Source organism: Excalfactoria chinensis, chromosome 10, assembly GCF_039878825.1.
Source record: "Excalfactoria chinensis isolate bCotChi1 chromosome 10, bCotChi1.hap2, whole genome shotgun sequence".
NCBI lineage: Eukaryota > Metazoa > Chordata > Aves > Galliformes > Phasianidae > Excalfactoria > Excalfactoria chinensis.
The window spans coordinates 13,918,757-13,935,134 of record NC_092834.1 but is presented as its reverse complement, the minus strand read 5'-3'; the positions used below and the strand labels follow the sequence as shown (position 1 = coordinate 13,935,134).

The 16,378-nt window shown below is 38.2% G+C and overlaps 1 protein-coding gene across 2 annotated transcripts in view; it reads left to right on the top strand.

Moving 5' to 3' along the window:
• APBA2 (amyloid beta precursor protein binding family A member 2) overlaps positions 1-16,378 on the top strand; it is an 84,005-nt gene that overhangs the window by 62,680 nt on the left and 4,947 nt on the right. For both annotated transcript variants that reach the window (XM_072345916.1, XM_072345915.1), the window contains 5 exons: positions 177-263; positions 5,656-5,841; positions 9,134-9,313; positions 10,402-10,614; positions 11,423-11,542. In XM_072345916.1, coding sequence (XP_072202017.1) covers positions 177-263; positions 5,656-5,841; positions 9,134-9,313; positions 10,402-10,614; positions 11,423-11,542 — 786 coding nt within the window. The remainder of the gene's footprint in view (positions 1-176; positions 264-5,655; positions 5,842-9,133; positions 9,314-10,401; positions 10,615-11,422; positions 11,543-16,378) is intronic.

The window sequence follows — 16,378 nt, the reverse complement described above, 5'->3', positions numbered from 1 at the left end:
TCCTATGCAGTCAATGCGTCCTTTGCATGTATGTAAAAACACCTTCAGACAGCTGTCTTTGCAGTGGTTTAGCAATGCAATTGGCTCACATCACATTATGCTTGAAGTGATCCGTGAATTTGTTATTCTAAAGAGGAAATTAAAATTTCCACTGTAACAAAGCATCTGCCTTGTAGACCTCGGAAGGAGAATCCCAGGCCTTGACCGAGGTGGACCTCTTCATCTCCACACAGAGGATCAAAGTTCTAAATGCAGACACACAGGTAAGCCGTGATCAAACATCTCTATGAATAACATTGATTGTTTCAGAGACACCTTCTGTTAGTCTGCACTCGTATTATTGCTAATGGGAAACAAGTTTGGATAAATTGAATCTTAGAAATATTGTTGTTCTAACATTCACCACTGACTGATTTTGCTTTTTTGATGTGTGAGAAAAATGTTTGAGATTGAGATCTACAATTCAATTCAGGGAAAGATGTAACATTCATTCAGAATGTGTGTACCCTGTCTCTCAACGTTCCAGTACCTGCACTTAGGACCTAACAAGAAAGTCATTCACTTCTTTGACCAAGACATTCCTGTCTTGCCATTGATAAAATTTAACCTACAACTTTTCATAAATCACCTCTGTGCTCCCATCTGCTTTGCCCAAGGTAGATCACTGATCATTAATTATTCATATTAAAACAACATCCAAAGGCTGCAGCAATGATCAGCCTCATCTTCTAGGAATCACATGTGCATTCAAAGAGGCCATCTTCGTAAGGATGCTTTTCTTAAGGAATTGACCGTTATTAACATATACCTTATGTGTGTTTCAGTATTAAGTATAATTATCTCACAGTATCTCTTAGTCTACAACCACACTTACAGAAATATATTCACATTTTCATTCTTATGAGACGTTTAGAGAAATTTTACCAATGTTTTTGCTTTGGTTTTTATTACAAGTCTTCACTGTATACAGCTAATAACAGCTGGAAATGATAGATAAGATCTCCGGTTTCAATAAGGAAAGAAACATTCAGAAAATGTTCAGTTATGTTTGATCCAAATCATAGAGGCATGAGAAAATTCATCCTGCAATGTCTGGGAAAATCATTGGAGCAATTTTAAGACAACATTTCAATTATATTTTTCCAGAAATTATAAACGTAAGTTTTATTTTATTTTATTTTATTTTATTTTATTTTATTTTATTTTATTTTATTTTATTTTATTTTATTTTATTTTATTTTATTTTATTTTATTTTATTTTATTTTATTTTTAAGTATCAGAGCACACCAAGAATTACAGGAAAGTTCAGTGGTCAGAAAGACGCCCAAACAAACCAACTGTTTGGAGAAAAGCAACTGTCAGCATAGGTTTGTCAAAAGGAAATCATGTCAAATCAATAATTTCCTTCTGTGACAAGGGAGAAGATTTGTCCACAGCAGAGAAGCAGCCAACATCACCTACTGACTTAAATCAGGCTTTTAATTGCTGTCTCATCGAACATTTCTAGGTTATATCATTTGCATAGAGGAGATACAAGCAGGCCAAACAGTTTTCAGTGTACTTATTACTGATATGTTGCCATGTAAATGGAAGCGATATAAAGAGCAGAGGGAGTCTCAGAAGCATGCTTTAATCTAATGCTCTTCCATGTTTTCATGAACAACTCGGAAGAGGGAAACAGAAAATGGTTATTGAACTTTTAGCTTGGTTTATAAGATCAGAGCTCAGAAATATGGCTAAAGAAGAAAAAATTTTCCATAAAGACAAATGTATCATTCTACATACAGGATTTCATGCTGTTTTTGATTACTGTGTTATTGTATTGATTACTAGCAAGGCAGACACCTACTTCTCCCTAAAATTTAAGATAGAGATAGCATCTGTTAATGGGTGGGTAATTAAAATATCTCTAGTAAAGTCTTCATTTTTCTTTTACCATAAGCAGGTGTCCCTAACATGCCATTAGAATGCCCAAGGCATGGCACCAGATGAGAGCAGAATAATGCATCTAACTTGGCAGAACTATTTACAGTCTGCCAACCATAATCAGTCCCAGTACAACCCTTCATCTATAATGACCAATTCCACTATTTGTTATGTCAGCATTTCTTTGAACTCATGCATTATCCAAGAGCATATAATCAGTTTGACTACTTTCCGCATTTGTGTAAAAAAAAATGATAGTAATTCTAAGTGTAAAGACAACTAACCTCAATTATTGATAAATTAACAGCTGCATTTTGTTAGTAGATAAAACAGGTGAGTTCACTCTGTGAAACAAATGCTATTCTTAGTGTAAGTCACCCTACTCTTCCATCTTTGTTACTTCACTATGAAGTACTTAAACAAAGTTAAAGGAAGTCCTTTGAGGCACCCCACAAACACTTTGTCAGTCACTGCCATCCTGCTTTCCTGATTCATCCCACACTAGAAACATGTTTAAAATGTTATCTACCATGAGGAATGCTGTCCAGTATGATCTGTTCAACTAGAAGAACAAAAGCAACAGTGGAGTTAGAAACTGTCTGAACATGCTTTGTGCTTCTTTCTTTTTATACAGCGTGTCTTTCAGAATGCTGTAAGGAACTTTTTAATTCTGCTGTTGGCACGCTTTGCTTCTTTGGCCTGGTAATATTTTTCAGAGCTCGTGAAGTTTCTTGACTACTGTAATTATCATAGATCTACTTCAGCTGGTGTGGCAGCTGGCAGAGGCAGTCTGTTATTTCATGGCTTTATCAATTATATAAAATCTATATCTGCAGCGTGCCATCCATGTTTTAACCCATCTGTAGCACTGCATAGCTCACATGAGGTAGCAGCCAATTACAAATGAAATGTTCTCAGTTAAAAGATGATATGCAGTAAGGCTGAATATGATTACTAGCATCATTATGGTTACATTGCCCTGTCAAAATAAGACCAGCTCAGATGGCACTAAAATGGCCCCCATGCCACTTTTTAGTTCCCTGCGCTGAAAATATTCAGCTCATTGTGACCACTACCTCCTTAGTAGACAAGATAGAAGTATTCCTAGGTTTGGTAACATACCTGCTCTGAATGAGAGAAGCTCTTTCCTGACTGCTGTAGCTTTATGTGCTGAAAAGCAGCAGAAATATCATTGCAGCCCTTCCCCTCTTCTTGCTCATTCAGTGGAAGGATGCTGGGAGTGATGCAACTGGGAAAGCTAGCAGACAAAAAGACAAGTGACAGCTGTATACACGGATTCCCTGCTAGATGACTTCTGGCTTCACAGACTGATTCACACTGCCAAGGTCTACTTCATGGCAAAGGTTACAAAAATGCTTCTGAATTCCAAGGACAGCAACAGGCGATTCCAGTAGAATTCCATGGAAAGAAAGGGAGATTCTGAGTACAGGAAAGGTGGACAGGAGAAGACAGAAAGGAGTTTGGAAACAGACAGACAGAATTGTTAAGGACAAATAAAAAGACAGGAAGAACTGAGTGGGTGGCACTAGACAAAGGATAGGTGAAAAAATAAAGCAGATGGGCAGGGATGGAGGGATTATGGGAAGGTTAAAAAAAAGTGAAAATGAGATGAAGGTGATGGAAAATAGGTTGGAATGGAATATGGAATGAAAGCAATAAGACTGATACATGTTTACAGTCATTATATAATATTTACCTTATTCCAAAATACAATGGGAACGCTTTCACTCCTATAAGGGGAAAGTAAAAACAAAACCTCCGAGTAACTTCTGTGTGATGCTGAAGACAAAGGCTTTCTTGGCAGGTGAGAGAAATGCTTTCATTTTCCCAAGGCCATTCACTCTTGTGAACACTGCACGTTTGATTACACCCTTGCAGAACACTCATTGCAGACTGCTGAACAGCAATTATCTCTGCAGAGCTCCCAACATCCTGCTGAGAGATGTCCATTATGAAACATTTTTCCATACTGAGAGAGGTGTTATAAATCCTAATGAGCCCCTGCAAATCTTAGAGAGAACCCCCAACCATCTCTTAACCATAATCTCTTTTCATACTGTAGATATAAGCATAGAACATTTTCTTTCAAGGCTGAGAAGGATCATTAAAATCATTTTATGGATAATGAGTCTCTTAAATAAGACAGGTGGTTCTAAAAAACAATCAGCATTTTTCTCTGTCAGGTTAAATCACACTGAAATTCTTAATTACTTGTCATCTTGACACTCTTCTTCTGCTAGGCGTTAGAGATTTGTTCCACTAATGGTAAAGTAAAACCTTGCTATTTATATAAACGATGCTGATGCTTACATAAATTAATGAAAATTGTGTATTATCTCATATCTCAATAAGGTTTTAAGGAAAATCAGAAATCAATTGAAATGCTACTACTGCTGACACACGAGGAGGGTACCTCAGTCATCTGATATGACTGAACTAGGTAAACACTGATCTGATGCTGTCCAGTAGGATATTCAGATATACACTGAGAGTCACTAAAGTATCCTGCACACAGTGAGAATGCACAGCAGAGGAATTAAAAAAAAAAGAAAAAAAAAAAAAAGAAAAAAAGAAAAAACAATACAACAAATAAATAACAACCGCCTCCCCAGAATACAATAACCACAAAAACTAATGAACCTGTAGGTTTTCTTACGCTGTTTCTTCAAGTTAGAAATATCTGTACATTCAAGCAGCTGCCAAAAGCAGTATCACAGTATCACAGTATCACAGTAGAGACAAGCTCATTCTTAACTAAGTACCAAATATATTTTGGACAGCCACAAAACAATAAATACGACACAAAACTTAGAGAGATTGTAAGGTAAAGCAGAACAGAACAATTCAACAGTAAGTACTTATGCATTCCAATTCAGGTAAGATTTGGTGCATGTTTTTAGTTGTTCACTGGAGGACAAACAACCTCAGCTCTTTGACAAGTAAAACTATTATGTTTCCACCTGTTCCCACTTCAAGCAATGAATAGGAAGTTTACTCTAAAACTAATGCTTCCTCTTTATTTCTATGGAAACTACAACAGATACAAAGAGCACAACAACACTATTTGAGAGAGCAAATCCTCAGCTACAAAACACTCTTTTTCAGCAGAACCACCACCATTAGCTATGCACTTTAGCAAGTGATGAACAGTATCAGTAAAGAAAGATTAGTATAGCCTTGTTGTATGTAAGAAAACATACATCTTCTGTATTACTGTTGTTGCTGGACATAAACAAAACCAATTGTAATTAAAAGGTAATTTTACACATTATTGCTACTGAAAAACATAAGTACAAAAAAAAAAAAAAAAAAAGTCAGGAAATTGTAACATTTTCTCATACTGAGATGACTGCTGAAACTTGTTCTGTCATTGTGAAATGCATCTGCTTCATTTAGCAGAACACACACACAAGCAAAGTGTAATTTTCCAACAGCATGAAATTGTTTAGAAAACATTAGTATAGATCTTTGTTACTGCTTCACCACGTTGCATCTGCTCAGACAACACTTCCACCAAAGCTGATGTCTTGAACCATGAACACACCCTCAGAGTTCCTGCCCAGGAACTGCACAGGTATTGTCAGGTTGCCCACAGAAAGCACAGCTGCAGTTTCTGTTATTCTCAAGCAGATCGTCCAAGAGAGCAGATGCAGCATTTGTAGGATAACAGCGGGTATGAACAATGTTTCTCTCTTTGCACAATGTAGGAAACAATGATGGATCATGCACTGCGCACAATCTCATATATTGCTGACATTGGTAACATTGTGGTGCTAATGGCACGCCGCCGCATGCCAAGATCAGCTTCTCAAGACTGTATTGAAACAACACCTGGTGCCCAGGAAGGAAAGAAGCAATATAAAATGATATGCCACGTCTTTGAATCAGAGGATGTAAGTAAACTGAATTTAACTCTATTCAAAAACTGTGTGTCGCGAGGAGAATGAAATTACATCTTATTTTTTGAATGAGCTTTTGTTCTCCATATTTTTTTTTTCTGATTGAAGTTAGAGCTGATCTGGGGAAAAACAGCCCATATTCTCGTGTTTTCTGTCTCCACAAAGTTATCTCAGTCCCAAAATGTCTCCTTTGTCTTATCAAATATCATTGAATCATTTCTGTCCTTTCTGCAATGCTTCTCCAACTGCCTTAGAACTTAGTTATCTTGAGTTGTCTGACCTCCCATGGCCAAAATGAATGTACAAGATATTAAATGGACCATCCTGGATTAGATTCCCTATTCCAGCAGACTTCCAGATATGCAAGACTCCAAGATGGGAGGCAATGGGCTGGAACCATTCTGGTTCTCTTTCAGACTGAAGCCAAGTTGCCAAGAACATCTACCAACTCGGCAGCTGTGGTACAAGATGGCTTACTTACCTCTGGTTGGTACATGACTCCTTCTCACAGATGCAACTTGTTCCTTTGATGTTTAAGAACACGTACATTCAGTTCATTTTTTCAGTTCTCTCTCTCTCTTTTTTTTTTTTTTTTTTTTTTTTATCCCAAGTGAAGATTTTGAAATAGCAGGTTAGGAGTAAATGCAGGGAGCTAAGGAAATCTCTCTCTATTTAGAAAAATGCTTCCTCACAAGCAGAAGAGTTTGGTAGCTCTTCAACAAAAGGCTGTAGAGCTCTTCGACAAAAAGCTACACAAGAACTCTCAGCTATTGCTTTGGAACATCTGTGCGACAGAAAGGATAATTTCAGTCAAACTCAGATTCAATTGCACAGCAGCCGTAAATTGAGTTTTACCAAGAAGTGCTTTAAGAAAGAAATGAGGTTCAGGTTCTTCTGGTAACTCTGATGCAACTGAAAATTGGATGAATGTACCTGTAACCATTCTCAAAACAGAACTTCAGAACTAGTGGGTGCAGAACACTTCTGAACATACCTGCTTCAGCCCTGTGAAAATTAATGGCGTGCTACACCCTTATCTCTTGTGGCTGAGTAGATCACTTTGCTTTGTTGCCATTATCTACCTAGGCGTTGTTTTGTAGCTAAACAGAAAATACTCGTGTCTAAAGCAGCAGACCTGAGGGCTTCAATATGTATGGAAAAAAATAGCAAATCATAAAAAAGAAGAGAAAATTTGTTATCTGTTTTTAATTGGAAAAGCTGAAAGCTTTTCCTGTAGGTTATAGGTTCTGCCTATAACTCGTACCTGTAGGTACGAGTTATAGGCAGAACTAAACAATTCTGACCACTGTTGTAGAGGAACAGCTTTAAATATGATTTCTATCATATGAATTTTAAATATATATATCTTCAGTCATAATTATCAGATCACACAGTTTGCGAGCAAAGCAATCATTTTCTTCATTTTAAAGCAATTAAGCTTGTGAAGGGAAATGGTGCTGTCAGAAGGTGTGAGCTCTAGACTGGGTCTGTTCTCAGACCTACACCTGAGCTCTGAAACTGCTCTGCTGCGGTCATCTTTTCAAGCAACTGAATTACATTATCTCTAAGCTGTGCACAGTATTGAAGGCTTTCAAAACCATTCATAAACATTTGGAAATACAGATGAAATTGAAATGTAATTACTGTCTACTACTAGCAATAATAGAAGATGACATCCAGCCATGTTGGTTTTGAGCACGTGAAAAGTAATGGGCAGGAAAAGAAAGCAATTGCACTGGAGTTAGTAAGTCAGTAAGGACTGGCGATAAACTAATATTGGAATGAGACAGAAACATTCTTGATGGCTTCTGCACAACTACAAACATCGTGGTATTGATTAATTATTCTTATGAGAGTTGAGAAGATGTTTCAAAATGTGGAGGAATAGGAAGTGACCGGCTGTAGGCTAATTGTATCCCTCGTTTTCCAGTCATGCAGATTGGTGCTTCTGTGTACTTCATCACAATTGAAGTAATGTAGCATCAAAGAAAACACTGTTTATCTGATAGGTAGAGTGTGAAAAGACTTAGACTTGTGTTGTCCAGAAAACCCTGTGCATCACACTGTGCTGGGCATGGCCTACTGTCTAAGTAATTGTGCTGCATTTCCAGATGAGTTTTATAGTTGGCATTATGAGTATTATTTGGGAGTTACATTCTTCATCACTGGGAGTAACTTTACTCATATTTTCTAATGACAGATTACAGTTCCTTAAAACCACAAACATAAATGCCAACTTGGCATTCTCCTGTGAGCTTGAGGTGGGGGAAAAAAAAAAACCAAGTTCCTTTTACTTACGTGTTTCTCTGTGTTCCAGTGCCATCTAGTGGAACCAGAAAGTCAGTTATGACAGTTCATTCATTCCTTAATCTATGTGAATATTGCAGTAAGGTAAATGTGCCAAGCAATCAGTATCATTATCAAGAATTCCTGTCAGTTTCTTTCTAATGCATATGTATTTCTGGCACATCGAAATATCTGTAACTGTAATGTTTGTTTAACTGCACACACTATACAGCCCACTTTAATGGGAAGTCATATTACATACTGTATTAAAATGTATTAAATACATAATGTATTAAAATGCTAAAAAAAGTTAATAAAGGTACAGGGGCTTTGGGGTAGTTAGCACGAGGAAGCTGTCGTCATGGCTCCGGCTATGCTCTTGAAAGCATCTCTCACACTACTAGTGGAAAGGTGGTAACAGCAGTAGCTACTGTAATGTCCAGTGGTCAAGTAGAGCTATTACTGGTTTGCTCGGAACATGAGAGATGTCACAGCAGTAACGGGAGCGCAGATGTTTTTATTGAAGCAGTGTTTTCAGTTGCATAAAGCCAAGGTGGAAAAGCATCAGGTGACACTACAGCCAAAATCACTGGTGTGTACATGTCCATGAAGTCGTGTGAAAGCTTAGCAACAGCTCGCGTCACCACTGCAAATACACCATGGTGAGAAGCACAGTTTGTGGTGGTGCATTCTGAAAACTTCCATACTGCTCCAAGGCCATGTTCTCCAGTGCTCACTGGCACAGGGACATAAATAGCATGTGGCTGCTTGCTGCTGCTATGTGCTCATGGAAGGAGCTCAACAGGTTGATTTAAAATGGAGTTTGCAATTTGATTTTGGATATAAGGCCTTTTTTCTGTACAACTGACCTTGAAGTGACTTTATATACATACTAACGTAGCAGCTCTGCAGGATTGTTTGACTTTGTCTCAAACCCAGTATCTCTTGTTTCTTATAGTTTCAGACCTTTCTCTCAGCTCTCTTTTATTTTATATTATAGGCACAGCTGATAGCTCAATCTATTGGTCAGGCTTTTAGCGTGGCTTACCAGGAGTTTTTAAGAGCCAATGGAATTAACCCCGAGGATCTCAGTCAGAAAGAGTACAGTGATATCATCAACACCCAGGAGATGTACAACGATGATCTCATACACTTTTCCAATTCAGAGAACTGCAAAGAGGTAAAGTGGTTTTGGAATCTTCATTTCAGACTGATCTGTCTTTTTCAAGGAATGTGAAACTTCTGGAAACTTCTTTGGCACTTTAAGGATGATTCAACAAATGTTTTTATGTTTTACCCATGTATTGACAAAGAGAGACGGCAATGTATCTTCATGTCCACTCTAAGATATTTCTTACTTAACAGAGAAAAAAAACACAAGTCTAGGATGCTGTGACACTGGGCAGGCTATCTCATCTAATAGAACACAAGCAAAACCAAGACAAGAAATGGAGTTTCACACTTAAAATGCATGAAAAGGCAAGAATTTCCTTTAATGACCCCTGAATTACTTCAGCATAACTCTTAACAAAATATTTTACATTTCACATGTAGGTCACTGTAATAGTGAGTATTCCAAACCAGAATGTGCTAACTGTAACTGCACCCAAACTCTGCTCTTATCTTACACAGCTGCTCTGTGATGGGGACTTGGCCCATGTTCCAAAGGCAGGGTTTCCATGCTGAGTCTCAAAGCAAACTTACTTTGACTTGAATTCCTATTGCCTAATCCTTCAGCCACAGTTTTCCTACTTCTACTCATTTTTTTCCTAGCATTAAAGAGTCTCATACAGAATGTGTGTTCTTGAGAACATTTTCCATCTGTACCTCCAGATAAGAGGTGTGCTGTGTAACATGACTACAGTCCCTAGATAGCAATAAAGTGTTGTCACGTACATAGAAACATTCTATTGTAGTTTCTTTTGTTCATCATAAGGACATACATTATCACCTAGAACAAGCAACTGGAAGCTGCCCCAGAAAAGAAACAACTATGCTACACACAGTTCTAACAGCCTTTTTGAAGTCATGCTACTATGCAGTGGCAAAACAAAATGCAATGGAATTATCTCTGTAATTTGTAGGTGTTGTTCAGGAACAACTGAGATGCCAGTGCCCAAATCTGGACAAAGCAAAGGAAAAAGCTTTTTTTTTTCTTTTTTTTTTCTCTCTTTTCCTTTCTTGCTTTAAATAATAATAATATATATGTAGTTTTTGTTTGTTTGGCTGGTTGGTTTTTTAATTTTTAAATTCTCTTTCTAATTGCAGCTCCAGCTAGAAAAACAGAAGGGAGAAATTCTTGGAGTGGTGATTGTGGAATCTGGATGGGGATCCATTCTACCCACTGTTATCCTGGCAAACATGATGAATGGCGGCCCTGCAGCCCGTTCAGGAAAGCTAAGCATTGGAGATCAGATTATGTCTATTAATGGGACCAGTTTAGTTGGTCTACCTCTTGCAACGTGCCAAGGGATCATAAAGGTACCCCAAACTTGCCTCTTTAAGGTGCAGATTGTGAACTAGCAGAGACATGATAATCTGACAAGCAACCCTGCAGATGTCTAGCAGATAGGACTTTATGTATCACTATGAGAAATAAGGAATCTGCCACTAACAAAATGTAGACTTGGAAACAGAAGCTCAGGGGTTGATAATGTACAGAAAGTTAGAGCTGGAAAATTTGGCTATACCTTTGTTACTGGAATACAGCAAACAAGGCCATGTCTGGAAAACCTGTCCAGCATTAATTATCTGTAAGTTTCACGCTTCCCCACAGACTCCAAATTAAAATCTGAATATTAAAATCTACAATGCTGCTCTTGAGCTCTATGTAGATGGACTCACAGGAGGCCGAATGGGAACCTGGTAGACTGCAGGACAGACCAAGTAAATGTATGAAGATTCCTCAGAGATGATGCAATCCCAGGATGCATAATGTACCTTTAAGTACTGAGAATAAATCTAGTGTCTGTTCAGATATAACTAAGATCAGCAGAAGATTAATTATCCAGAGACTGGTAAAAGGCAGGCAATAGTATTTCTTGACTTCATAAAGATTTTATGGTAGTTAAAGTTAAGGCTTTGATGGGTATTGCTGGGATGAACAGCTTACGAATTACAGTACTGTTAATGGAATAGAGACATGTATCTCTAGGTTAACAACAGACTTCTGTTAACTCCAGCTGTTGTTTCCCAAATTAACCACTTTACACTCTTGCAAATAGGAAATGTAACATTAGAGCAAATTAAGATCTTTTTCAGAAATATTCTTGTTTGGGATATTTTACAGGGTCTCAAGAATCAGACACAGGTCAAACTGAACATTGTCAGCTGCCCTCCTGTCACTACTGTACTCATAAAACGGCCAGACTTGAAATACCAGTTGGGTTTCAGCGTACAGAATGGAATTGTAAGTTTCTGTGTTCAGTAGCTGTTATTTTTCTGAAGAAGAAATACACTGAAATATTGAAAAATTCCTTGCAAGTGCCCCTCTACAGATTTTGAGAACTTCCTGGTTAGTGTTAGTCCATGTTGCATTCATATCAAGCTAGATGTGTGTTACATACGTATACATGTGCTGCTCACTGAAAATTATCATCAGCTTCAATGATTCGTTAGTTAGTTTTTGGAGGCTGGATATGTCAACTGTCTCTACCAGCTACTGCCTTCACAGCCTCTCATCTCTACCTGGAGCTTCTACACAGACCCAAAACGGCTGTTAATTTATTCTGTGTTCTCATTTAATGAATTGCAAGTTATTTCATACTGATACACACCCACATTCCAAGACCTTCGTTTTTATACTGATTCCTTCATTAATCAAAACCTCACAATTAACTCTAACAACACATTGGAAACAAACAACACCAAAAGAAGTGCTGCTATTCTTGAGGGATTTCCCTTTGTAATACAGTAAACAAGATGTATAGTTCAGGTTGATTGGTGCAATATCTGGATCAGCTAATATACACATGATTCTGTCATTAGTGCACCAGAGATGCGAGGAAAGCAGTTATACTGAAATTGATTTTTGTAATTCTAACTTTGTAATCTCAGCTCTGATCCTTTCTTTTCCTTCAGCACAGTCTCACTACAGCTTTAATTTTTCTTCTACTGTGTAGAATTTATTTGGATTAAATGGTAGAGAACTGTTTCCTGAAAAGCAGACACAGGAATGTAATTGTGACCGCCTCTGATTAAAGCTAAGCCTCTCTCACTACAAGTTTAGAAAAGAACAAAGAAAAAAGAAAAGTACATTGTGGCCCAGGTATCCCTTTTCCTTCTCTGCACGCAGCAGTTTCTCTGTAACAACAGGAAACAGGAGAGCAAGTGTGACAAGTAACACTCACCTGGTGCAGCTCAAGGTTTTCTCATAGCAATTTTCTGGTACAAAGCAAACTTCCAGGGCACTGCTAGCTCAGGTAGCCCCCGAGTGCTTTTGAGGGCTGATACAGCATTAAGGACTGCCTGCAATGCAGGACCATCACCTTTTCCTCTGCTTCCAGTCTATAAAAATAAAAAAAAATCAGGCTATCCGCACAGAAAAGCACATTAAAAAGCAACTGTGGGCTGTGGTTCCTGTTCTGTGAAACTCATGGACTGAATCTGCCAGATTTGTTTGTCACCCTTGAAAAGAGTAGCAGCTGGTTTTAAAAGATACTGTCCCTATGCTTTGGGAAGCAGGTGCCTCATTGGTGGATTCTCAGCTATTGCTGAGAAATTATTGTGCTGAAGTTGTACATGTTCCTACCTAAGATCACATATTGTTGAATGGTCACAGCAGACTGGTGTGAATAATGTTACTACAAGGCTTTATCCAAGTACTCTGATGGGATATCTCCCCCCAGGCTGATATTCTTTAGAAGCACAGGTTGAAAGCATTAAATCACGTTTGGGATTAATGCTCTGATACAAGCATAGACAGAAGTCCGTAAAAACAAAAATACAGAAAGATCATTTGTAGTATTTCTGTCCTCCTTTGCACACCTTTAAACCTGTTTCACCTACATGCATGTCTGTTCAGTGGGTCTGGTCGCTACTGGCAGCGCACTCAGCATTAGCATTTCCCAAGTGTTGGAATAAAAGGATGAATGGGATGGGATCTGATTTTCCAAGATTTCACAGAGGATGCTGAAAGCAGCACATTGTGTGAGGCAGAGATTTATTTCCTAATTGCCATCCTCGAGAAGCCCAGTATGTACAGCTGGTGCAATGATAAAAAGAGAAAATACAATGAAGGAACAATGAGCAGTACTACAGCCATTTATCCCCTCTTTTAGGAGGCCTGTCACAGTACTGTCAGGGGTGGGCCAGGGCTGCAGGAAAGGCAGATTAAAAGAAATGTATGTCCTTGCAGGGTGCTGACAGAATCTGAGAGACAATCCAGTCATCAAACTGTCCCATCGGTTCAGCTCCTATATACCTGGAGCCTCTCTGTCCTGCATACCTTGGTTCCTTCCTTTTGTAGTGTGCTCTCTCCATCTACTGGACGTTTGTTGTATTCACCACTGCGGATGGTCACAAATCATTGTTTTTACATTAGTAACATTTAGATGACATTCAACAGAAAGTTTACCAAATTCAGCATAAAAACCTTTCATAGAAAACAAAGAAGAAGGGCTTATAATATATATTCCATTTATGAAGCTTCTGGTTTTGGATCTAAAAGCCAATGAACAAAAAGAAGAGTTTAATATCTTTTGTTAGGCTGCTACATAGACTAGTTTATGGTTCTGTAATTTCTTGCTCAGATAAAGATTTCCCTTATTTCAACTAACATTTGAAAATATGACTCTGCAAAGTATATTTTCCTACTATTTTATCACTTAACTTTAAAAAAAATAATTCTTCTAAATGCTAACAATTGTTATAAAATGTGATGGGAAACAACATGCTAATCTTCTGTTTGGCTTAGCATTTGCACAGTGAAGAAACAAACAGCTTGCCGGATCAGGTATAATTAAATCTCTCCTACTGCTGTGCAATCACCTCATTATGCATGCATCTGGTACTTCTGTTCCTCAGCTGATAACAGTTTTGTGGTGATTCCTTTTCAACCTGCCTATCTCATCTGTGCTGAATGTGCAGCTATAGTCTTTGTGAATAGCCCATAAACAACCTGAACATACAGCAGTACTATCTGAGCTGGGATTTGTTTTTATAGGATATCAGGGAGATGCAGAGACTGCATTGCTGCAGGTGACTGCTTCTGTTTGTGTATTCTGTATAGCCTATTTCATGTAAGCTGTGCCTCAGGGAGCAGTAGAGGAGCCAGCTTTTGGAAGTTTTAGTTAGGGAACAGCACAACTGCACAAATCCAGAGCGTTACATTTGTAAAACTGTTCTTGCACTAATAATTGCAGATATTCTGCGTGGCTCTTGAAAGCATCTGCAGAACACTTAGAAAACAGAAATTTGAACTTTAAAACATTAAGAAAAAAACTAAAATATCGTGCATATACATGGAGCAATTGGCAGAAATGCTGTGTGATGGAGAGCGGAACATAAAGCAACCTATCAGCCTTCTTTTGAAAATTATTATGCCATATTTCTTGTAAAATTCGTATTTAAGCACAAGTCGTCTCTCTCATCATTTTCTTGTTCCCTGCATTAGGAGAGATAGAGCCACCAGTTGTAGTTCAACTGCTAATAATCTACCACTTCTCAGCACACTCTGGGATGCCCACTCACTTCCTCTGAGAAGTCTATCATCCCACCCCCAGTCCAGCAGCATTCTATCTAAACATACAGTATAACTAAGTAAAAGTTAAACGAACTGAGTGCTAGTTCTTGCTTTCTTGCCTTTGTTTGTATTTGTGTAAACTTTTAAAGGAAAAAAATACATAGTGCTTAAACAGGAAAGTACAGGTATGAAATGAAGAGAAACCTGGTTTGATAGGTTGTATTTAGGTGTTTGCTCAGACAGTTAATTCGTCTTGCACTGTACTGCAGTCAATATTTTGATACACAATGGGCAGTGACAGTAAAACTAATGGGATTCAAGTTTCATATTGATTCACTGCAATTTGCCTAAGACTCTACAGAATACCTAACAGCTGGGTAGGTTTATCTAGCGTGGTTTGCTTCTATTTTTTTCTCTCTGTTTACACAACAAACAGAGCGCAGGCTCAGCTATGATTTATTTAATAACAGTTGCTGTATTTCACAACTATGATAGCAAGGTAAACAGTCCTGGCTGAGTAGAATCTCATTTATTTAAGGTTCTGTTCTCCTTAAGCTTGCCAGCCAAATATGTCTCACATATGTGGGCTGGAGACTAAGTCTTAGGCTGTTTTCAGTCAGTCACTCACAAATACAGGAGCCACATAAATCTGTGCTAGAAGTGCAGTCCATTTCCTTACATCTGCACTCTGCCTCTAGTGCAACATGATCTGTGAAACCAGTTTGAGCCACCTGAGATCTGTGTCTGTTCCTTTTTCTACCTCATTAAAGTATCTAATACTTACAAAAAGGAAGCCGAATCCTCTCCCAGGAGAGGGATCATCTTCTTGAATCAGGATAAGAGACCACTTTCTATGTCTGAGGCTGCTAGAAATTCACTGCTACTCAAAGTGCTTTGCGTGCCCCAGAAGAAAAAAAATGTTCTGGATAGATACACAATCCATTACCTTTTACTTTATGCCAGGGGGTTAGAGGCAGCACTTCCATTTGCTGTGAAGGCTTTTATTTCAGAAGGTTGTATGGTCTGTATATTTTATGTTATGAAATGTGTGTATAGGGTTTCCATTGGCACATTCTGCTCTTGTCCTGTCACATGACTCCATACAATCCCCAACAGCACAGAACAAATTCAAACACTGAGTTAAATGAGAAGCTCTGTATTAGAGTCAGGTGAAGATCTGTGTAATACAGCCTATCTTGTTAGGGCTATGATTAGCCCCACGTAGGCAGCCTGTACAATGCACTGAAATTCAAGATGTCAGTTCTGTGAAAGGTCTTGATGGTGCCTCTAACCATTAAAGTCTGTCAGAAGCAATTCAGGATCCACAGGGCAAAGCTCAGCCACTCATAGAGTGGCTGCTGCAAGACAAGCATTGCTATAGGATAAACTTTTCCATAATGTTAAAGAAGGTGGGTTTTGTTTATTCTATAATAAATTAAGATCTACATATTTTCCCTCCTTGTATCAGACACCCTGAATCTGAGCAAGGATTTCATATCTCTTAGCACTGATATTTGCAAAGAGGACTTCAAAGAAAAGCATAGGTCATACAGAAAAGATACT